General features: G+C 38.9%; 1 protein-coding gene across 1 annotated transcript in view; it reads right to left on the bottom strand.

Annotated features, from left to right (window-relative positions):
• LOC141389570 (dynein beta chain, ciliary-like) overlaps positions 1-25430 on the bottom strand; it is a 230674-nt gene that overhangs the window by 85888 nt on the left and 119356 nt on the right. Inside the window, exon 12 of the mRNA XM_073961276.1 lies at positions 12739-13028. Within this exon, the coding sequence (XP_073817377.1) occupies positions 12739-13028 (290 nt within the window). The remainder of the gene's footprint in view (positions 1-12738; positions 13029-25430) is intronic.

The following is a 25430-nucleotide window of genomic DNA, read 5'->3' as shown; positions in this document are numbered from 1 at the left end:
ACAGATCTGGCTGAGCAAATAGACAGCTCCACATTCTGCACTGCGAACGAGGACGCACACACCAGGATTAGAGGAGACTGCCACAGTTCGCCTGACATATCTATCGTGTCTCCCGGCCTGACGAATGATGTGACATGGCAACCCATCATTTCCCTTGGGTCGAACCATCTCCCAATCCTCATCTCCATAAACAGACCACCGGACTTCATAGCCTCTGAACGCCGCACTTTCATTAATCATGGAAAAGCGGATTGGCAAGGTTTCAGAGAGTTCACTAGTTCGGGTAGCAGAGAGGAAGTCCGAGACATCATCACTGCTGCCGCTCGATTTATCCCTGCTGGTCGAGTACCTGAAATAAGACCCAATTTCCCAGCAGAGGCGACGGGATTAGCTAATGAGCGTGATGAGCTTCGCCGCACGAACCCTAACGACCCCAGAGTCAGAGAACTGACAATAGAAGTCAATAGATTAGTCAGTGAACACAAGCGGAAAAAGTGGCTAGAACATCTGAAGTGCTGCAACATTAGAGTCGGCTGTAATAAATTGTGGACAACGGTTAAGGCGCTATCGAACCCTGGTAGGATAGACGATCGGACATCTGTCACGTTTAACGGCGTGGCTGTGACAGATCTGAAGAGGTGCGCTGGCTATTTCTGCCGACAATTTATCGAGCCACCCGATAGCGACCGGGCGAAGAGAAGTGTTTTGCGTCGTTTGCGATCTCTTCCAGCCGAGGAAGAACCGCCACAATTTACGATGGGTGATGTTGCAGTAAAGGTGAGTCGTACAGGCCAATTTCGCTTCTATCACCAGTAGCAAAGATACTCGATACATTACTCCTCCCCAGCATCAGAAAGTGTTATCCAGTTTCAGATCATCAACACGGGTTCCGGAAGCAGCACAGTACCACAACAGCACTGCACGCCATTTCCACATATATTGGACGAGGACTCAACCAGGACAAACCATGTCACAGAACAGTGATGGTAGCATTGGATCTGAATAAAGCGTTTGATACGGTCAGCCATGCTAGGCTGTTCAAGGATATCGAGAATACTACCCTCCTGCCTTGTCTGAAAAGCTGGGTCATCAACTATTTGTGTGGTCGCCAGTCATACGTGGAAATTAGATACAGGAAGTCCAAACCTCGTAGAGAGAAGCAGGGAGTTCCCCAAGGAGGGGTGATATCTACGGAACTGTTTAACCTCTACCTCTCTGCAATTCCACGCCCTCCCGACGGCATTGAGGTAATTACGTACGCGGATGATTGTACACTCATGGCGTCAGGTCCCAATATCGGTAACGTTTGTGACAGGCTAAATGCCTAGCTCACTGATCTTGCAGAGTTTTTCCACGCGAGGAATATGAAAATATCCACTAAGTCAACAGCCACACTGTTCACCACATGGACGGCGCAAATGAAGCTCCCACTGAATGTGCAGGTCGACGGTGCAATTATTCCGACCACAAACTACCCCAAAGTCCTAGCGGTCACATTCGATAGCATGTATAAGTCGTCCCAGCATACTACAGTCATCTGCGATAAGCTGAGAAACAGGAACAAGGTCCTCAAGTCCCTAGCCGGCAGCACTTGGGGCGCGGATAAAGAAACCTTGTTAACCACATACAACGCGATAGGTTGGTCTGTGGTAAGCTATCCGGCGCCAGCGTGGTTTGCTAACGTAAGTGATACGCAATAGGATAAACTACAAATCTGTCAGAATGCTGCCCTGAGAACAGCTACAGGGTGTCACCTCATGTCTGCAGTGAATCATTTACATGAGGAGACAAAGATCCTTCCTGTGCGTCGTCACAACAGGATGTTGACGATGCAGTACTTGTTTAGATGCTATAGGCAAGACCACCCAAATCACCATCTGGTGGATATGCCTGAATCCCCCAGGCGAGTTAGGGAGGATTATAGAGATCTAGAGAGAGAGGTCCAAAAAAATAAAAGAGATCCTCTAGATCAACGTGCATACCAGGCAGGCTTAAGAGACATTCATACTGATACGGTTCCAGAGGCTCTGGCAGCCTACAGTGTGAATATCGTCCTGGATGATCATCCACCACCCATGGCAGCGGAAGAACAACAGCTGCCAAGACAAACGAGAGCCGTGTTGGCACAACTTAAATCTGGTTGGTGCAGCCGCCTCAATTCTTACTGGGCCAAGATTGATGGCACGCGGAATATTTGCCCAGCATGTGGCACCGGTCCGCATACTACGCAGCACCTGTTTAACTGCCCAGCCAACCCGACTGACTTAACTCCTCTCTCTCTCTTTGGACTAATTCTATTCAGGTGGCGTCCTTTCTGAACTTGGAGCCGGAGGCACAGCCGAATCAATAAAATAAAGAATTAATTAAACGTACTTGTAGAGGCTGCTACAACAACAACAACATTTTTGTTTAAGGTTAAGGTTAAGGGTCTGTGCGAAAATCTTTTGGAAATTTTTACCGAAGGTACTCTTAGTAGCCCTGTTTACAGCGATATGATGTTTTTCGTGGACAAGTCTATGTTTCCTGATATAATGCTCCAAAAGCTCTAAACTATATGGTAACCAACAGAAATGACTGTTTGGGGCGATATATAGACTATTTCAGTGCATCCTTTAGGTACCTCCTTTGCGAAGATTTTGAGATTTGAACGAAATCCATATTTTTGTCGGCAAGCTCATACACTCAAAATTCAATTCACACCTGCTGAGGGTATATCTCTGTCAGCAAAGTCGACTGATAAATTTTTACTTGTTATACCAAATTTAGACACATTTTCTAAATTTTATAATAATTGGACATATATTGTGTGTTTGTTGCATCATATACCTCTAATTGAACCGATTTCAATATAATTTTGCAAACATATTTTAGACGAAGTACCGCCACATATTCAAGATTTCAACGAAATTGTATATACTTGGAGTGTTTGGTGCATAAAATACATATAGGAAATGGGCAGAAAAATATATGGGATCTATCCAAATCTGAACTAAGTCTTACCAAAAGCAATAGCGTTCGTCCTTTAAAAAATGAAAATCCTCAATTTTCACTCGGATAGGATAATAAATGCGACTATACTTTGATTACAAAAATGTATGGACATACAAACGGACATGCATATGTAGACTGAGAAAATGATTCTATGTATATCCCTTAAAGGAATTAAGGATATATCTCGTTCCCTTAAGCATGTTATATACAAATGAACAAAGTCATAATACCCTTTAGCACGGTGTGGTGTAGGGTATAAAAAAGCGGTATTCCGTTAGAAAATCACCTCTTCGGAATGTTTAGCACCAAGCGATGTTTCAGATAATAAGGTTTTAAGATATAAATATCTACATGCTATTTGGCCATGCCGACAACATTTACATCATGGCCCGAAACGTGATATAACTAACAGATGCCATTAGAAGTCGAACATGTAAGAAAGTACACCGTGTTCTTGAATCAATTTTAAATGAAAGAAGCTTACATCTGGGAAGTTATTGCGAATTCTTAAACCACAATGTTCATAGATGAGAAAAATCAAAAACAAAGAAATTCCCGGAGCGCTTTTTAAATAAATCGCGGTCAAATTCAAATTTTATAGGTTTTCAAGATTTTGCATGGAAACCGCAAGTCCTATCGAAGTGGGGCTAAAGACTAGACTATTATTACTATTAATATTTTGTCCAAACTTAGTTTAAGTTCGAAGATAAGCTATATCGGTCCATCCCCTCAGATACCTCCACCACAAAATTTCAAAAATGTTGGGAAAAATTGTACGCACGATAACTCTAAATCGAAGTGACAGATTTAGTCCGTACTTTGCACATCCTAATATATCTACCAGATATAAATCAGGTTCGAATATGGACTATATATGTCCACACCTTCGGGTATGAAATTTGGCCTTCGTCATATTTTGTCCAAACTTAGTTTCAGTTCGAAGATGTGCAATACCGGTCCGCAACTTCCGGTACTTCCACCCAATATTTAATAAAATGTCACGATATCTCTTGAACGGGGAAACCAATTTGGTCCAAACTTTGCATATCCTAATAGTTTGTCCAAATATAGTTTAACTTCTAAAACGGCCCATATTCGTCCTCTCCTTAGAGAAATGTATACCGATGCTGTTCGATGTGGTGATGTTTTCCGTGGACAAGTCCATGCTTCCTGGTATACTGGTCCAAATTTATACGATGACCCACTAGTGGGCGCGGTACCTATCGAAAAGATATGACTCGCAAAATAAGATCCACTTCCGTAATGGACAATGTCGATCCATTCAACACTTTTGAACTTCCTAATCTAATCCTAAACTAATCCACGTTTTTGTTGGTAAGTTCAAATGTCCAAAAGAGCCACAAAGTTCTTAATAGACCCTAAATACATTCGACTTGTCCGTAGATGAAAGTTTCAATTCATATAGGCTGAGGGTATACTTTTGTACATGTTTCTACTTATATTATTTTGTCATTATTTAGCTAAGGGTTTGCGGATTGTTTTCTGAGATATGTCTTCGACCATTCTTTGGCAAAGCCCAAACATGAGTTTTGTATTCTCAAACAGTACTTCGAGAAGAATTCGGAGTCTATGAGTTGTAGTCGGTATCGTCCGATTTTTAATTCCTGATAGTATTGAATGAATATTATATTCTTATTTTATCTACACAATAGCTGGATATGGATGCCTAATCTGCACTCGCGGATTCGAGTTTTTCTTCTTTGCCGACAGAGATACTGAAATACTTTTTTCCCAAAAAAAAAAAAAAAACTAATGTATTTAGGGGGTTTTCGAAATGTTGGGCATATGAACCGACAAAAGTATGGATAGGATTAAAGCTCAAAAATTTGCGGGGATAACGATAGATAGGGCTTTTTTTTATCACATATTGCTGTAAACAGGGCCAACCTTCGGTAAAAATGTCCAAAGGATCCTCAAACAGACCCTTAACAACACAAAAATTTTGAACATTTGTGTGGTTGTTACCACAAGGATTGGGAAGATAGGGCCCAAATTTGAACATAAACTAAGTTTCGACAATATTTAGAGATCGAAAGTTTGGACCAAACTTTTGAACTTTTGTGGGGGAGGTACCTGAAGGAGTGGACCGATATGGCTTATCTTCGGACTTAAACTAAGTTTGAACAAAATATTACGAAAGCCAAATTTTGGACCGAATCGTCAAAACCGTTCGAGAGTTATTTTGAGCTCCAACCACTACACACGGTGTCACAGGGGATTTTTGCACCATTCAGGAAGTATGGACTTGCCGATAATGTAACTTGTACCGCCGTATGGGGGGAGTAAATACAAGTTGTTACAGCAAAAATCAAAGCGATTGGAGACCAGCTCCTATAGTTAACTTTTCCGAAATTTTATGTGGGAGGTACCCGAAGGATTGGACCGATTGAGCCCATACTGGAACCTTACTCCCTTCAAGAGTTGTCATGCGTACAAATTTTCCGAACATTTTCGAACTTTTGTGGGGAAGGTACCGGAAGGAGTGGACCGATATAACCAATCTTCAAACTTAAACAAAATTTGGAAAAAATATTACGAAAGCCGAATTTTGGACAAAATCGGTTGATCCGTTCGAGAGGTATCGTGCGCTCCAGCCAAACAGACAGACGGTCAAGCAGACAGACGGACGGACATGGCTAAATCAACTCCAAATTGTCTGAAACGGATTTCGTCTAAACATACTTGGGGTGAGGGTATAAAAAAATTCCCGGAGCGCTTTTTAAATAAATCGTGGTCAAAGTTTCCATTTTTAGGGTTTTTTAAGGTTTTCTTGATTTTTCTTGGAAACCACAAGTCCTATCGAAATGAGATTGTAGCAGTGAAAATTCTCTATAAGATTGTCCTTTATGATACTTTCGTAAGTTTTACCATTTTTGAGATATAAAAGTTCATATTGGTACAATTCACTGATTGTCTCCTTATAAAACAATGTCATGACTGCAATTTCCCAACTTAAACTTATATATCGCACACTAGGAAAAAATTACGAAAGCCAGTCTTGTTAAGAATTTTCAAACCTATAAGATTTTCTCTAGTCCCCTTTCGATTAGACTTACCGTTTTCAAGCAAATTGTGAAAACCTAAGAAAAAACTGAAAAATGTGACCTGAACTTCTTTATCTCAAAAATTGTAAAACCTAGAAATCATAAATCATAATTTTCCCAGCAATAACATTTTCGTTAGCCCCACTTCGATAGGACGTACGGTTTCCAAGTAAAATCGCGAAAACCTAAAATTGACCACAACATTCTAAAAACTCCCAGGCTTTTGTACTTTTTTTTCCAGAAATCAAAGTTCACCATTTTTTAGTTCGTTTCCAACCAGAGTCCTTGTTGCTTATTAGTAGCGAATAATTATGTGGGATATCATAAGGATCGATTGTTATTTGTCAAAACTATGTAACATTTTATTTAATAATATTTAAATTATATTCGTACAATTAAGAAATTAATAAAGCTTCTTATGTAACATTATACTAAAAGTAGAGAACGCAATATTTAGCTAAGAGTTTGTGGATTGTTTTCTGAGATATGCCTTCAACCATGCTTTGACAAAGCCCAAACATGAGTTTTGTAGTCTCAATACTCCCAGAAGGATTCGGGTCATAGACTAATGTATGTATAGACAAAGAAATCCTTTTACTCAAATTCTCACATTGTGTGAGAATTAAGAAAGTTGACGAGGTACTCAATTTTTAAAATGGCAATAACTATGCATTTTTAAACAATATATAATGGTTAAAGACAATATGTGGGTAATATTGGCCGGATCTACATCCTTAAAAAAATCAACAAAAATTTGCAATTTACCCCAAAACAAAATGCAATTGAGTGAACACAGAGCATATTGAGTGTAAGGGCGACCCTACAAAAACAAACACATTACCAATTCTCTGTCTATTCATACAATAGTCTATGATTCGGGGTCCCCCAAGACCGGAATCGAAGCGGCTTTATCCGCATACAATTTTGATTTTACATATTCCTACAGGAAAAAGTCTAACGGAGTAATATGGGACGATATTGGTGTCCAATCGACTGGTCCAAAACGTGCACACCGAAATGTTCTTTCAATAAATCCATTGATTGATGCGATGTGTGGGAAGTGGCGCCGTTTTGTTGAAACCGAATGACGCCGAGATTACGAACTTCAATTTCAGACATCAAATAATCGGTTATCACGGCGCAATAATGGTCGCCATTGACGATGAAGTCCTAACTGGCATCATTTTGAAGAAATAGGGTCCGACGATTCCACCGACCCACAAACCGTTATTTTTTCTGGATGTAGTGGAAGCTCTTGAATCTCTTTAAGTTGCTCTTCTTCCCAAATGTGACAATTTGCTTCTTTACATACCTATAAAGCCAGAAATGTGACTAATCACTGAACAAAATTGGACTCGAAACACACTCGCCACATAACGCGAATTTTCGTAATAAAGTTGAACGATTTGTAAACGTTGTAGGGGCGTAAGCTCTTCCATGATAAAATGTCAATCTGTAAAAAAAAGACTATTGAAAAAGTACCTCTTGTTGGATCATCCATTAATTTAAAAAAGAAAAAAGGCGTTATATTGGGGTCAAACTACACCCTGCAGTACAATAAATTCCTATATAACTCTGTTCGTGGTGCAATCGTATACACACCCTCCTTGCACTTAGAAGGTCAGCGGTTCGATTCCCAGGCCAGGCAACATAAGAATTTTCAATGGTGGTAAAATACCACTAAGTAATATTGGCGACATTTCTTGAGTATTTCAGCCATGTAAAACGACCTTCGGACTCGGTGATGAACAGTAGGTCCCATATCATTGAGCTAAAATGAAACTTGGTGCACTCATTAATATGAGAAAAGTTTCCCTTGTCCCGTCTGGGATGTTTATGGAACAATTATTTGGTTGCAGAAATTTGTTGTCGTGGATATTATGGATGTTTTTCATAGCTGGTATAATTACTTGGCTCATAAAATATTGCCAAAAAGTTGTCTAAACTTATACATTTGTTACATACAATTTGGTTTTAAATGTGGCTGAAATTTCAAAATACCCAATAGAACCGTTATAGGGGAACTGGACATACAAAGATGATTTGCTCACCTGGAACCAATACCGATCGATTGCTTATATATAAGTATGTTTGTCAGACCTCCCTATAAAAACCATCCACTGTGCATGCATCCAAACACAATGCGATAATTTTTATTTATGACTATGCGTTGGTACCTTCCATGTATCAACTTGAGAAGCTCAATTGAATAGTTTGGCTAACTATCATTTTTATATTTATTGGGTTTACGACGGATTATACGATTTATACAGCTATAAAATTTTTATATGTTTTCTATTGTCAAAAAATATAAAATATCTGACTAACGTCACAAGATACGTGATACCAGAAGGTGGTGTAATACGGAAAGATGTAGCAAACAATGGTTTTATGTAGCCTATAATTCATCTACCCAGCAATCAAAATAAAAACATCTATACAGAATTTATGCAATCTCAGTTTTTTATTAGGAGAATTTGCCGAAATATTTTCTAAATCCTAATGAAACCCATCGGAGAAAAAATGGATAAAATCTTTAAGGTACTGATATAAGCCATGAGGTAGTTAGTAGTTTCAAAACATTTTACTACCAGTGTTTACATTATTAATTTAATTTATATGAAACTAAAATTGCTACATCAAACTGTAGGGATGCGGTCCCATATGCTGTAACATCTCATTCGCCATATAAAATAATGACAAAAGTAATATAAATTACTTTTTCCCTTTGAATCAATACCGCAATTACTTCCATCCCCCTTCGAACTGAAATAAGTTTTCTCTTATTTATATATTAAACGTAACAGTCTCCTTCGAGTGGCGATAACAAATGCATGTCATGAGCATGCAAATAAAAACAGCTGTACACTCCTTAGTGGGGATAAGGGAGCTCAACTTCAAAAGGGAATGTAAACAAAAAAAAAAGAAGAGAAATATGACCAATGTGTCCTGCCCCAAATTGGTCGATAGGCATTCGTATTTAAATTTACCATGTTTTACTGGTGTTTGGTCAGTTTTGTTGGTTGGTATTCCGAATGGTCGGTCACCGCATGATATATGAACCAATTTCTTGTGTTTAATAGGCTTCAAAAAACCGCAAAACTTTAACCTCAACCGCAAATAAAAATTGAAAAACATAACAGAGAAAAAGGAGGTCTTTTAAGTTTGCCGATTGTCGTCGACTGTATGTGGATGGATGGTTGTTTGTCTGTGTATTTCTGTTAAGTGTCTCAAAGTGTTTTATTTTCTTGGTTTGGTTGGTCGATGGGATGTTGTTGTTGTTCTTTCTTAGCATAGCAAGGGAGACCAATGCCAATTGCCATACGACCTTACATCAGCATAATTGGAAAGCAATCTGAAACCAAAGTCATAAGAAATAAAACATTCATTCCGAACGAACACATGCACTTCCAGCCTATTAATGGCGGCTGCACAGTGGTGGGAAGTTAAAACAGATCAATAAGCGTGGATTTTTTAAGAATTTTCAAAGACCATCACAACACTAAACGTGGAATTTTTAAGAATTTTTTCTCAAAGACCATCACAACAATAGGCGTGGATTTTTTAAGAATTTTTCTTTCAAGGACCATCAAAACAATAGGCGTGGATTTTTTAAGAATTTTCTTTTCAAGGACCATCAAAACAATAGGCGTGGATTTTTTAAGAATTTTCTTTTCAAAGACCATCAAAACAATAGGCGTGGATTTTTTAAGAATTTTCTTTTCAAGGACCATCAAAACAATAGGCGTGGATTTTTTAAGAATTTTCTTTTCAAGGACCATCAAAACAATAGGCGTGGATTTTTTAAGAATTTTCTTTTCAAGGACCATCAAAACAATAGGCGTGGATTTTTTAAGAATTTTCTTTTCAAGGACCATCAAAACAATAGGCGTGGATTTTTTAAGAATTTTCTTTTCAAGGACCATCAAAACAATAGGCGTGGATTTTTTAAGAGTTTTCTTTTCAAGGACCATCAAAACAATAGGCGTGGATTTTTTAAGAATTTTCTTTTCAAGGACCATCAAAACAATAGGCGTGGATTTTTTAAGAATTTTCTTTTCAAGGACCATCAAAACAATAGGCGTGGATTTTTTAAGAATTTTCTTTTCAAGGACCATCAAAACAATAGGCGTGGATTTTTTAAGAGTTTTCTTTTCAAGGACCATCAAAACAATAGGCGTGGATTTTTTAAGAATTTTCTTTTCAAGGACCATCAAAACAATAGGCGTGGATTTTTTAAGAATTTTCTTTTCAAGGACCATCAAAACAATAGGCGTGGATTTTTTAAGAATTTTCTTTTCAAGGACCATCAAAACAATAGGCGTGGATTTTTTAAGATTTTTTTTTTCAAGGACCATCAAAACAATAGGCGTGGATTTTTTAAGAATTTTCTTTTCAAGGACCATCAAAACAATAGGCGTGGATTTTTTAAGATTTTTTTTTTTTCAGGGACCATCAAAACAATAGGCGTGGATTTTTTAAGAATTTTCTTTTCAAGGACCATCAAAACAATAGGCGTGGATTTTTTAAGATTTTTTTTTTCAAGGACCAATAGGCGTGGATTTTTTAAGAATTTTCTTTTCAAGGACCAATAGGCGTGGATTTTTTAAGAATTTTCTTTTCAAGGACCAATAGGCGTGGATTTTTTAAGAATTTTCTTTTCAAGGACCAATAGGCGTGGATTTTTTAAGAATTTTCTTTTCAAGGACCATCAAAACAATAGGCGTGGATTTTTTAAGAATTTTCTTTTCAAGACCATCAAAACAATAGGCGTGGATTTTTTAAGAATTTTCTTTTCAAGGACCATCAAAACAATAGGCGTGGATTTTTTAAGAATTTTCTTTTCAAAGACCATCAAAACAATAGGCTTGGATTTTTTAAGAATTTTCTTTTCAAGGACCATCAAAACAATAGGCTTGGATTTTTTAAGAATTTTCTTTTCAAGGACCATCAAAACAATAGGCGTGGATTTTTTAAGAATTTTCTTTTCAAGGACCATCAAAACAATAGGCTTGGATTTTTTAAGAATTTTCTTTTCAAGGACCATCAAAACAATAGGCTTGGATTTTTTAAGAATTTTCTTTTCAAGGACCATCAAAACAATAGGCGTGGATTTTTTAAGAATTTTCTTTTCAAGGACCATCAAAACAATAGGCTTGGATTTTTTAAGAATTTTTTTTTTCAAGGACCATCAAAACAATAGGCGTGGATTTTTTAAGAATTTTCTTTTCAAGGACCATCAAAACAATAGGCGTGGATTTTTTAAGATTTTTTTTTCAAGGACCATCAAAACAATAGGCGTGGATTTTTTAAGAATTTTCTTTTCAAGGACCATCAAAACAATAGGCGTGGATTTTTTAAGATTTTTTTTTTCAAGGACCACAAAACAATAGGCGTGGATTTCTTAAGAATTTTCTTTTTAAGGACCATCAAAACAATATTCTTGGATTTTGTTAAATATTTTTATGGAAAACCACTGTGCCAACCAAAGAGTCCACTTTATATAAGAAATATTTTTGGTGATTCTAATAAGTGAAGAAATAACTTTGGTTTTCCATATCCACAAACTGAATGGAATTTTTTAAGCTGCATCACATTTACAGACTCTTAAGTACATACATATATGACTGTAGTTTTCAAGTGTGTGTGTTTATCTGTGAGTATGTGCTTCAGATGACAAAAGTAGCTGTGTACCAACAAAACAAGACAAGATGAAGTTTCCTGACCAAGACCAAGACCCTCTTATGTTATATTCAGCCACCAAAAGTGCCAAGTAGTTTGGCCTTAAATGCTCAACATTTATCAAATGTTATTGGTCCCGTGGGCACAACTTGTGTGATTGTGGTCGCACATCTATCTTATAAATGTGCATGTGTGAATGTGAGTTAATATTTCATGGAATGTATTGGTGTGAGTGTGTGTGTATGTTTGAGTGGCCCATACACCAAGTATGATGTGCAGTAGTGGTTTTTCTTATTGTTTTATGTTTCTTTTAGTTTTGCCATACATGTACACACATACATATGTACATATTTATGTGGCAAATCTTTATAAAAATTCCAACTGACCACACGTATTGTGGTCAGGACACACATTCACAGTGATGGCCACAATCGCACACACAAACACACACACCCAATAGTATAAGTGTTTTGAAAATTGCTTTGGAGACAAAAGAAAAAACACTTAAATAAAAGTTCAATTCAGGTTACCCATCATAGCTGTGGGTATTTGGTCACACACACTGGCTAGCCAACTTCTGCTTAGTTTCGAAACATATGCATGTGTGTGTCAAAATACTCATACATATATAATTTACATTTGCCTTTGGTTATTTATGATGACCATAAAGTTTTTACGACCATTTGAAGTGAACAATTGAACCTGCCAGAACAGACGTTAGAGCACAACAATAACAACAAAAGAAGCCGCACGAATACACCTGGACATGGTGACATTTGTCTATTTAACATTTCTACTTGAAGTTGTGTTGTGGCATGTTGGTTTCCAACTAAATACTGTCTGTGCCGTTTGTTAACACTTTCATTTTTTTGCCACCACCATCATTCATCTCCATCTAGAAGATATCTCAACAACATGTTTATTCATACTTCCGTTCGTTCCACCACTGTACTCTCCCCTGTGTTTGTGTTTGTCCGTTGACATTAATATTCCCACTTACCTCACGCTTGAATGTTTCCATGACATAGTAACCTCGGTTCATGGTGTATTCTTCTTTTTTGTCACTTGCCACTGAGCCGGCATCTTGGTAGCCCCTATCCTCTGTCGTCGCCGCTGCCACAACCGCCTTCGGCACCGTTTCACACAATTGTCTATTGAGAACTTGTGAATATTTTTCACTCCATAAATGTGCATAAACTTGAAAGTTGGAGGCATACGCTTTAGCGGCATTAACAGTGGCAGTAACCATATTCCGTATGACTGCATTTAAAATGTCGTTGTTGTTGTCCTCTGAAATGCCAACAAAAAGGAAAAATACTTTAGAGTGTGAGTGCATCAGTAAATTGCTAAAGAAACTGCAATTTCTTTTCAAGTGAAAAATTGTCAGCTTTATGTTTGGTAACATTTCATGAGCAGACAATTATCATTGTCAGAGTCGTAGTGGGGGCGAAATGTTGCAATATTAGTACTTTGGTACACAATTGAATTATTTTTAAAATAAACCAATAATTGTGAATTTTTTAAGAATATTTTTCACTAACCACCATGGTCCAATAGAACTTGAAACACGACAATTTGGAATTGATTTAACCATGTCCGTCCCTCTGTCTGTCTGGCTGGAGCGCACGATAACTCTCGAACGGATCAACCGAGTCGGTCTAAAATTTGGCTTTCGTAATATTTTGTCCAAACTTAGTTTAATTTCGAAGATGGGTTATATCGGTCCACTCCTTCCGGTACCTCCCCCACAAAGGCTCGAAAATGTTCGTAAAATTTGTGCATATGATAACTCTTGGTTTAATCGATTTGGTCCATACTTTGCACATCTTGAAATTTCTACCAGACTTAGATGAGGTTGCAATATGGACCCAATCGGTCCACTTCTTCGGGTACCTCCCACACAAAATTTCGGATAAGTTCAGTTTAGGAACTGTTGTAACAACTTGTATTCAGTGCCCCCATACGACGATACAAGTTTAATCAGGGGCAAGTCCATACCTCCTGAGGAAATAGCCTGAAATATGCAAAAAACCCCTGTGACAATGTGTGTAGTGATTGGAGCAACATAACTCTCGAACGGAACTGCCGATTCGGTCCAAAATTTGGCCTTCACTATATTTTGTTCAAACTTAGTTTCAGTTCGAAGATAAACCCTATCTGCCTACTCTTTCAGGTACCTCCCACACAAAAGTTCAAAAATGTTCGAAAAAATTGTGCGCACGATAACTCTTGAAGGGAGTGACCGATTTGATCCATACATTACTTACTTACTTACGTAGCTGGCCCATTACAGAACATTTGTTCCATAGGCCGAACTAAGAAAAGATCTCCATTCCTCTCTATTTGTTGCTTCGCACTCTGGAATACCGCGCCTTTTCATCTCATCATCCACTTGTTTGCGCCATCTATTCCTTGGCCTGCACCGCCAAGCGGTCCGTATTTATACGCCTTTTTAGCGGTTTCATTATCGTTCATTCTTATGATATGGCCTAGCCAACGCAGTCGCTGCATCTCGATACGTTTAACAATATTGATGTCGTTGTATAGCAGCTCGTGGTTCATGCGACGTCTATATTCACCGTCAACGCAGATTGGTCCGTAGATCTTTCGAAGAATTTTTCTCTCAACCACACCAAGCACTGCCATGTCTGCTTGCGCAAGTACCCAGGCTTCAGAGCCATACATCAGCACGGGTAGTATCAGTGTTTTGTAGAGCGTTATTTTTGTTTGACGAGATGTGGCTTTGTTTTTAAACTGCTTACTTAAACCAAAGTAGCATATGTTGGCCAATACAATTCTTCTTTGTGTTTCACAACTGATGTCGTTTGTTGCGTTTACGGCGGTGTCGAGGTAGACGAAGTCTTTTACTACCTCAAAATTATAAGAGCCAACTTCAACAGTTGGTCCGAGCTCTATGGACGCATTGCGCGTCGACACCATCAACTTGGTCTTCTCACCGTTTACCGCCAGACCCACTTTAGCAGATTCTCCTTTTTACTGATCGGCCCATGATGTCTATATCATCAGCATAAGCAAGTAACATGTGACTATTGGTGTAGATTGTGCCACTTCTTTTGACGTTTGCCTCTCGCATAACCTTTTCTAGCAGGGTGTTGAAGAGATCACACGAAAGGCTGTCTCCTTGTATGAAACCTCTTTTGGTACCAAACTCTTCGGAGAGGTTCTTTCCTATTTTAACTGCGGACCTCGTGTCAGTTAAAGTCATTTTACAAAGCCGGATGAGCTTTGCGGGGATACCAAATTCAGACATGGCTTGGAATACCTTTGAACGCAGCGGGCTGTCGAAGGCTACTTTATAATCGACAAAAAGGTGGTAGGTGTCGATCTGCATCTCTTGGGTCTTCTCCAGGACTTTCCGCAGGGTAAATATCTGGTCAATGGTGGACTTGGCAGGTCTAAAGCCGCATTGGTATGGTCCAATTATCTCGTTGACCATAGGCTTTAGTCGTTCGCACAATATCCCTGACACGATCTTGTAGGCAATAGGGAGTAGACTTATGCCCCTATAGTTAGAGCATACAGTCTTATCTCCCTTCCTGTGGACGGGGCACAGGATACTCAGGTTCCAATCGTCGGGTACTCGTTCTTCCTGCCAGATGGTGCTAACTAGCTGATGAATACACCTTATCAGCGTGTCGCATCCGGTTTTTAACAGCTCGGCTGGTAAGCCATCGGCCCCTGCTGCCTTATTATTCTTCAGCCGATTTATTGCTGTCCTTACCTCATTGCTGGGCGGTATACATTCAATACCATCTTCTGGGATTGGGACTGTTGTATCTTCGTCGTCTTTGCTGCTATTGGATACCAACAGATTTGAAAAATGTCCTTTCCATATCCTGAGTACACTATCTGTATCAGTTACCAAATTACCTTGCTGGTCTCTACAGGAGGATGTGCCTGTACCAAAGCCATCAGTTTGATGCTTGACTCTTTGGTAGAATTTTCGGACTTCATTCTGGCTCCTGTACATCTCGATTTTTTCACACTCCCGCTTTTCCATCTCTCTCTGTTTCCTGCGGAAAAGACGTTTCTCCTCTCTCCTTTTCTCCCTGTATCTCTCTCGTGCACTACGCGTTGCTACGGATTGTAAAAAAGCCCTATATGCCGCATTTTTCTCTTCGGTGGCAGCACGACACTCCTGATCATACCATGGATTCCTTGGTGGAGGTCTCTGGTATCCAAGTATGGATTTTGCGGCTGTTTGCATGGAGTGGGCAATGCTTTGCCATTGCGCTGATATGTTATCGGGATGAGGAGTGATTTGATTAAGCAATTGGGCTAGTTGAGTGGAATATGCTGTGGATATCTGTTGTGATTGCAGCTTACCGATGTCTAACTTTCGTGTTGTGTCTGTTCGTACTTTGTTTCCTATGTTTAAGCGGGTGCGTACCTTTGCTGCAACAAGGTAGTGGTCCGAATCAATGTTTGCGCCTCGGAACGATCGTACATCCAACACGCTCGATGAATGTCTTCCATCTATCACAACATGATCAATTTGATTTCTTGTTTTCTGATCTGGAGACAGCCAGGTGCCCTTATGAATATCGAGATGATTAAATCTGGTACTGCTAACTACTATGGTTTTTGCAGCTGCAAAGTCTATCAGCCTCATACCATTGTCAGATGTTTCACTGTGGAGACTGAAATTCCCGACTGTTGGGCCAAAGATATTCTCCTTTCCAATGTTGGCATTAAAATCACCTAGAATGATTTTAATGTTATGGGCAGGGCAACGGTCATATGTTTCTTCTAAGCGCTCGTAAAATATATCTTTGGTCTGTTCGTCCTTTTCTTCAGTGGGAGCATGAGCGCAAATAAAGCTGATGTTGAAGAATTTAGCTTTTATTCGAATTGCAGCAAGTCTTTCATTCTCTGGGGTGAAGCTGGATACCAGATGTTTTAGTCTCCGACTAACTACGAATCCACAACCAAACTAATGCTTTACGTCATGGCAGCTATAATACAGTGCGTCACCTTTAGGTGTTGTTGTGACGCCTTTCCCAATCCATCGTATTTCCTGTATGGTAGTAATATCGGCCTTGTACTTTTCAAGTACGTCTGCCAATGCGAAGACTGCACCTTCTCTATAAAGAGTGCGAACATTCCAGGTGCAGATTCGCAGATCATGGTCCTTAAAACGTTTGCGGGGTTAGTCAAGTTTAGAGGGGTTTGTTTTTCTTTTCTTTCGTTTTTTCATAGTAGGCTGTTTTCTCTAGGGGAGGGTTACTAACCCGACGGCCAAACCCAAGTTTTTAACGTTCCTTTGGGTGAACGCGCGGCACATGTTAGCTCACTACCTTTAACGGGTGTTAAAGGCAGTTCCCCAGGTGACACCACGGGGAGGTCAGTGTTCACTTGGGATGAAAGAGGGACCAAGATAAATCCTGGGCTTTGACATGTTAAAACCGGTCAGGACCGTTGCTTGGTATCTTCCATCCCCTACGTCACCCATACTTTACACATCCTAATATGTCCACCAGCTATATATCAGGTTCAAATATGGTCTATATTTGTCCATTCCTTCATGTACCTCCCATACAAATTTTCGGATAAGTTCACTTTAACACCTGCTCTCGAATCACTTTGATTTTTGTTGAAGCAACTTGCATTCGCTGCCTCAATTACGACGGTAAAAGTTGTTCAAGGGCAGATCCATACTTCTTGAGAAAAGAGCCCGAAAGGTGTTAAACCCCCTATAGCACCATATGTAGTGGCTGGAGAGCACGATAGTCTGTTCGAAGATCCTTTGGAAATGTTTACTGATGATGTTCGTTGCGGTCCTGTTTACAGCGATATTATGTTTTCGTAGACAAGTCCATGCTTCCTGGCATACTATGACCCACTACAAAATTCAGAAAAGACTCTAAATACATTCGATCCGTCCGTAGATGAAAGTTTCAATTCACATAGGCTGAGGGTATATCTCTGTCGCCAAAGCCGACTGATTCTTTTTTCCTTGTTCCTATATACCGTTTACAAACGACGGAGAAAAGACTGGGTGCTAAAACTATAGGGGCATACATAAGTCTATTTCCTATTGCATATAAGTCTGGGATATTTTGTGAACGACTAAGCCTATGGTCGATGAAATAATTGGATCATACCAATGCGGCATTAAATCAGGACATTGACCACAGATTTACCCTGCGGCAAATCCTGGAGAACCCCCAATGTGGATTGTAAAACAGCCTTCGTCAGACCCATGCGCTCAAAAACTTTCCAAGCCATGTCTGAATTTGGTATTCCCCCAATGCTGATTCCGCTTTGTAAGATGGCACTAACTGATAACTGGTCATTAGTTATAATAGGAAAGAATCTCGGCGAACCGTTCAGTACCAGAAAAGGTATAAGGCAAGGAGACAGCCTTTCGTGTGATCTCTTCAACATTATGCAGGAAAAAAGTCAGACGTCTGTTTCCTTCTCCGAAACCTCTATTTTTACTAAACTATTTAGAGAGGTTCATTCCTATTTTAACTGAAGACCGCAAACTTAAAAAAAAATACCAATCTATATATATAAAAGAGCTTAGTGATAAGTGAGTGAGTGAGTGAGTGAGTGAGTGACTGACAGATCATCGCCCAGACGAAACGGCTGAAGCTAGAAACTTGAAATTTTGAGTGTGTGTTGCTGTTGCTGTGCAGGGGTGAGATAAGGCTGGGTTTTTGGAAATTCGAACTGTAAGGGTACGAAAAGTACTAAAAGGTACTAAATATGGTACCCTTTGTATTAGGCAAACGGAAAGAGCTAGAATTCTGAAATTTGGAATGTGGGTAACTGATGGAGAGTTAGAAAGATGCACCAAAAGGTTTTGAGAAATTCGACCTCTAAGTGTACGAAAAGTACTAAATTTAGTACCAATTGTATAATTTGAACGGATTTAGCTAGAAACGTGGAATTTGGTATGGAAATGAAGGTTGGGAAGTGGTGTTTATAAAAGGAAATGGTTTGTGAAATTAGTACTCATGTGTACGAATAGTACTAAATGGTACTAAATTTAGTACAATTTGGATTTAGGTGAAAGGATAGAGCTGGAAATCTGAAATTTGGAATTAAGATTACTGACGGAGTGTAGGATTGAGATACTGGGGTAGTTTTGGAAATTCGTACTTATGTGTACGAAAAGTATTAAATGGTACTAAATTTAGTACAACTTGGATTTGGGTGAACGGATAGAGCTAGAAACCTGAAATTTGGAATTTAAGATTATTGACGGAGTGTAGGATTGCGATATGGGGGTAGTTTTCGAAATTCGTACTTATGTGTACGACAATTTCTAAATGGTACTAAATTTTGTACAGCTTGGATTTGGGTGAACGAATAGAGCTGGAAACTTGAAGTTTGGAATTACGATAACTGTTGAAGTGTACGATTGATATATGGGATATTATTAGTACTTATGTTTACGAAAAGTACTAAATGGTACTAAATGTGGTACAATTTGGATTTGGGTGAACGGATAGAGCTGGAACCCAGCAATTTCATACTTATAGGTACGGAAAGTATTAAATGGTGCTAAATTTGGTACAATTTGGTCTTTGGTGAAAGGATAAAGCTAGAATCCTGAAATTTGGAAATAAGATTATCTTTGGAGTGGAGGATTGAGGTAATTTTGAAAATTCGTACTTATGGGTACGGAAAGTACTAAATGATACTAAATTTGGTACTAATATAAATGAAATCCTGCAATTTGAAATTAAGACTACTCTTGGACTGTAGGATTGAGGAAGATTTGGAAATTCGTACTTCGATTGAGGTAGTTTTGAAAAATCGTACTTATGGGTACGGAAAGTACTATGTTTGGTACAATTTGGATTTCGATCAACAGATAGAGCTGGAATCCTGAAATTTATAATAAAGATTACCTATGGAGTGTAGGATTGAGGTAGTTTTGGAAATTCGTACTTATTGGTACGGAAAGTAGTGAATGGTACTAAATTTGGTACAATTTAGATTTGGGTGAACGTATAGAGCTGGAATCCTGAAATTTCGAGTTAAGGTTACTGTTGGAGTGTAGGATTGAGTAAGTTTTGGAAATTGATACTTATGGATACGGAAAGGAAAGAGGTGGAGCCCGGATATTTGAAACTATATTTACTGTTGGAGTGTAGGTTTGATATGGTTTTGGAAAATCGTACTTATGAGTACGAATAGTACTAAATGGTACTAAATTTGGTTCAATTTGGATTTGGGTGAACGGATAAAGCTGGAATCCTGATATTTGATATTAAAATTACTGTGAGTGTAGGTTTGGGGCGGTTTTGGAAATTCGTTCCTATTCTGCGAAAAGTACAAAAGTACTAAATGGTACTTAATGTGATATATTTTGAAGTTTGGTGAAAAGAGAGGGCTGGAATCCTGAAATTTGGAACTTAGATTAATGTTGGAGTGTAGGACTGAGATAGTTTTGAAAGTTCGTACTTATGGTTACTATAAGTACTAAATGGCTCTAAATTTGGTACAATTTAGATTTGGGTGAACGAATAGAGGTGGAATCCTGAAATTCGGAATTACTGTTGCAGATAACTATCCATCTAAATTAAGATTACTGTTGGAGTGTATGTTTCAGGTGGTCTTGGAAATTCGTACTTTCATACGAAAAGTATTGATGGTATTAGAAATATAGGAGGAATTCGAAAAGTATTGATGGTATTAAAAGTAGAGGAGGAATTCGGAAATTTGGTATTATACCCGATATTGGTGTGTAGGGTTGAGATATGGATGTTGTTGTGGATATACGTACAATAAGTGTACGAAAATTACTATATGGCACAGAATTTGGTTCAAATTGTTATTATGTAAAGGGGTACAGCTAAAATTGTGAACTTCGATATTAGTATAGCAGTTGGCGGTTAGAATGAAGATAGAGAGAATGTTTTGGAATTACGTACTTATGTATACGAAAATTTTTAAATCGCGATTGGGATATAGTTTTGGATATAAGAAAATAATTTTTGAAATTTATACATATTACAAGTACTAAATTTGGTACCAGTTTGGTGTTGCATGAAAGGATATGGGCGGAATTTCGAATTGTTGTGTTATTGTCTAAATAGGGATTTTTTAACTGCATACAAATTCTGAAATTAGGCGGAGGGATGGCTGATTTATTGAGAAATACGAAATGTCCTAAATGATATAAAATTTGACGTTGGGTGTAGCAATGAAGCTGGAATTATATATTTAGTGTGTGTAAAGTACAAAATTGCAATAAATTTGGTATTAGGCTTAGGAATAGAAGTGGAATTCCGATTTATTATTTATTTGTCAGGTTCATTGTTAGAGGTGGTCCTACAATAAGTGTACCAGATGTATTAAATAATACTAAATATTGAAGCACTGGTTTTGAGTGAATCGATATATGAAATTTGTTATGAGGATCGCTGTGAAGATTGGATCAGAATGTTTATTAAAATCCGCCTTTAAATGTATGAAAGGTATCTACATGTAACAAGTAGAGCTAAAACTGTACGATTTGAGCTAAGTTGCTGTATTTTAAAAATTGTACTGAATAGTGTAATATTGTTTTTATGTTAACAAGAATTCGGTTTCTTAATAATGTACTGAAGTCAAAATGCAGTAAGTTCATTTGAAAAGGTAGATCTATGCGGCTAATTTTTTACAAGAAGGTTTTCACATTCTGAGAATAAAAAGGTCTAAAAAATATAACAGGTTTTGAATAAAAGTTTTCCAAATTTTGATATATCATAAAATTTGGTTGGAAAATGTGGATAAAAAATGTGAATAAAATTTTCAAATATAGCATGGACTGGAATTTAAAATGTAGACCGCTGTTGAAACTTTTTTGAAATTCGAACAAAACGTGTACGAACAGACTTAAACGAAATTAAATATATAGTACATCAACATTTTCAGTGTTCGCCATATCAAATACTGCTAATTTGTATATTATTCCTTTTCCGCATACGAAGTAGCGGGCATTTTGCTAGTAGCAATATATATCAATAGCAAACATTTTAATTGCTCAATCAGTAAAAGAAGTTACTGATACTTTTTAAAAAAGTCGAAGCAGAATCTGCTACGACGTTGGTTTTCACAACATCAATATTGTAGGTACACACGAATTTCCACCATTAGTACTAAATCTGTGGACCCATTACGCGCCGATACCATCAACTTGATCCAGTCTCCGTTTACGGCTAGACCAACAGTTGATGGTATCGGCGCACAATGCGTCCAGAGATCTCGGAGCAACCGTGGAAGTTGGTATGTGCCTATAATTTTAGGCTGTTAAAGACTTCGTCTACCTCAGCACCGCCAATCCACTGCTATCCACCCATCCAACGAAAGAGGACAACGGAAGTGGCTGTATGCACGCTTAGCATGGACCCATTCGGAAAGTAGCATGGACTCATCCGACAGCAGTACAGATAGTGCTTGACAATGCAGCATTAACGAGCTAAAGGAAGCATACCCAGGATGTATTGCAAGGCGTTTTGTTATGAGCTTAAAGTTTAGCATCATGTGCTGGATCGTGTGGTGGATAAATCGCCAAACATCGAGTACATCTTTGTGTATGATTTGATGAGTATTTATATTTATTTTGAGATTTAAGTAGATTTCAAACATCTGCAATGCACGCTGGAACTTTAGAGCCATTCTATCTCTTCTTACCTTTATTTTGATGCCTGAAACACAGAACAGGTTGCGTATTTCTTACTCATGCCCTGATCATTGTTTCAGTAGTCAATTGTTCCGTGCTGAATATTTTGATAAATTGTCTGTAGCTCTGGATGACAATCCAAAAGCTCTCAAATGCTTGATGATCACGGGACCGGTGAAAAAACAGGACCAATATGGATATGTTCGGTTTGTCCCATCCGCATCCACCAAACTCAAACTTCTGTGAGATGCAATCGATGTCGGAAGTGGATGCGTCTCAGGGGTTGCTATGGATGTGAGGGACTGCGACAGGAATTATCTTGCTGCATGCTGTGTAAACACAGCCTCTAGTAAGTCCTCGTCATCAGAATACGAGACTCCCCCGCAGTCACTTCAACAGCAGTTTTGTAGCTCTACGTTTTGCCTCTCGATCTATACCTGCTGGTCGAATGTCCAATGTGAGACCAAATTTCCCAGCAGATGCGACGGGATTAGCAAATGAATTTCGTGAGCGGATCCTAGTGACCCTAGAGTCGGGGGGTCGGTGAGCATAAGCGGAACAAGTGGATAAATCATTTGAAGGGTTGAAACATTGGATCCGGAATAAGTGAATTGTGGTCAAGGGTTAAGTCTCTCTCGGACCCTGGGAAGGAGGAAGACAGGACCTCAGTCACGTTTGGTGACTTTAGGTTGACAGGGCGAAAATAAGAGTACTACGTGGTATTAGATCTCGTCCTGTCGAGGATGATCGACCACAATTTACAACGGATGATGTTGCGAATGACATCAGGAACGCTAACGCGTTGGGCTTTGATGGAATGTCTATGGTAATGCTGAAATAGTTTGATATGCTGGGAGTCCAGTTTCTCACTAAAGTTCTCTACCTGTCGCTTACCACCTACATTGTTGTAGAAGTCTGGAAAATGTGCAGGGTGGTCCCGCTACTGAAGCCAGGCAAGGATGCGAGGAAAGGTGAATCGTACAGACCGATTTCGCTTCAGTCCTCCCCAGAGTCAGAAATAGCTACCCGGTTGTCGATCGTCAGCATGGCTTCCGTAAGCCGAACCACACGGCCACAGTGCTGCACGTCATCTCCACACTTTTAAGTCGAGGACTCAAACAGAGCAACCCGTGTGATAGAACAGTGATGATGGCGCTTGACTTGTTAAAAGCATTTGACACTATCAAGCAGTCAACGCTGTTTGAGGACATCGAGTAGACTACACTGCCATCAAGATTGAAACATTGTTTATCAATTACATGTTTGGACGCAAGTTGTACGTGGAATCTAGGAACAATAAGTCCATGTTACGTAGAGTGAAATAGGGAGATCCCCATGGTGTAGTGATATCTCCGGAACAGTTTAAACTCTACCTCTGCTGTATTTCACCCCTCCACACGGGATTGAGATCAATATGCAAATATCCACCACTAAATCTATGGGCACTCTGTTAACCAGCGGTGAGCACTGAGTTGAATGCCATGGTCGGTGGTAGCAAAATCCCAACCTCAAGATTCTAGGGTTAACATTCGAAAGCATGTTCACTGCGTCCGGGCATGCCAAAGCTATCTACGACAATCTTTGATGTAGGAACAAGGTTCTCAAGACCCTAGCCGTCAGCGCGTGGAGTGAAATTTAAAAAAACCTTGTTGACCACATATAAAGCCATAGGTCGGTTGGTGGTAAGGTGTGCTGTGCTAATGTAATCTACGAATATAAGTGCCACGCGACGGAAAAATAATGAAACTCTGAGAACTGCAACAGGTCGTCCCCTTATGTTTTCAGTAGACTGTCTACATGAGGAGACAAATATTCTTCCATTACAGCAACACAATGGCATGCCCTCTTTGCATTACTTGACGGGTGTTACAGTGAGAGTCATTCTAACCATCATATTGTGGATAGGACCCCACCCAGGCATGTCAGGGTGATGACGAATATCACAGTTTTGGTTGGGGACCTTCCAAAAGTAAAGCCTGAGAATGAAAGTAGGAAATCACACCTTTACAATGCAAATTAGGTTGGCGTAGGTGGTAAAACAACGAAGATATTGCGGTTGTCGGTAATAATTTTTTGATCGGATCATCCCAAAATTTTAATGGGAGTCCCAAAGAGGAAGAAACCTATTGATTTTGATGTTGGTTGAATCGTTTTATGTGGAAAAATTCAACGTTTTATTTATGTGGAAATATATCCGATCTAATAGGGGTATTCCAAAAGGAAAGCCTATCGATGGAAGAAGGAATGATCACCCCTGCATTGATCGAAAATAGGTTGCCGTAGTGGTGCAATGGTATGCACACCCGCATTGCACGTTGAAGGTCGTGGGTTCGATTCCCCGGCCAGTCAACATCAAAATTTTCAACGGTGGCAAAATAACCCTCGGTAATGTTGGCGACATTTCCTGATTATTTCAGCCATGTAAAACTTCTCTACAAGTGGTTTACTAAGACACGCCATTCGGACTCGGCGATAAACACTAGGTCCCATATTATTGACCTAATATGAATCGGAGTGCACTCATTGTTATTGTTAATATTAGGTGGTCAAATACCAGAGATATCGCATCCGAGTTTTCCATTTTTGCATGCGAGTTTTCCATTTTTTTAATCGTGCTACAGGTAACAATTTTTATTTGTTCGTCACGAAATTTTGGTATTTAAAGGGGCCCTACGGAAGAAGAAACTTATTGAGTTTGGTGATGGTCGGATAATATTCAGAGGTCTGATTGGCAAAAAGAAACTTATACGAATATCTCCACATTTAATAGGGATATTCCAAGAGGGAAGGTCCGTCAATGGAAAAAGATAGTCAGTAATACATCCAATTTTCCATTTTTTAATTTAAATTGCAATGCCGAATATACCAGCCATTACGCAATAACAAGGTATTGCTGTAAGTCCAACTGATGTCTTCTTTTGCTGTCAAAACACATTTTTTTAAAGAATAAGAATATTTCAGTTCAACCAAAATAATACTTCAACATTTTCTTTATTTGAATTCTGCCAATAATATTTCGTCGCTTTATTAGTTTTTGTGCATTTCTCTCT

The sequence above is a fragment of the Musca autumnalis genome, unplaced genomic scaffold, assembly GCF_047663935.1.
Source record: "Musca autumnalis isolate F117 unplaced genomic scaffold, ASM4766393v1 scaffold_1, whole genome shotgun sequence".
NCBI classification, from domain to species: domain Eukaryota; kingdom Metazoa; phylum Arthropoda; class Insecta; order Diptera; family Muscidae; genus Musca; species Musca autumnalis.
The sequence above is the reverse complement of the archived record's forward strand: the minus strand, read 5'-3'. Positions and strand labels throughout refer to the sequence as shown.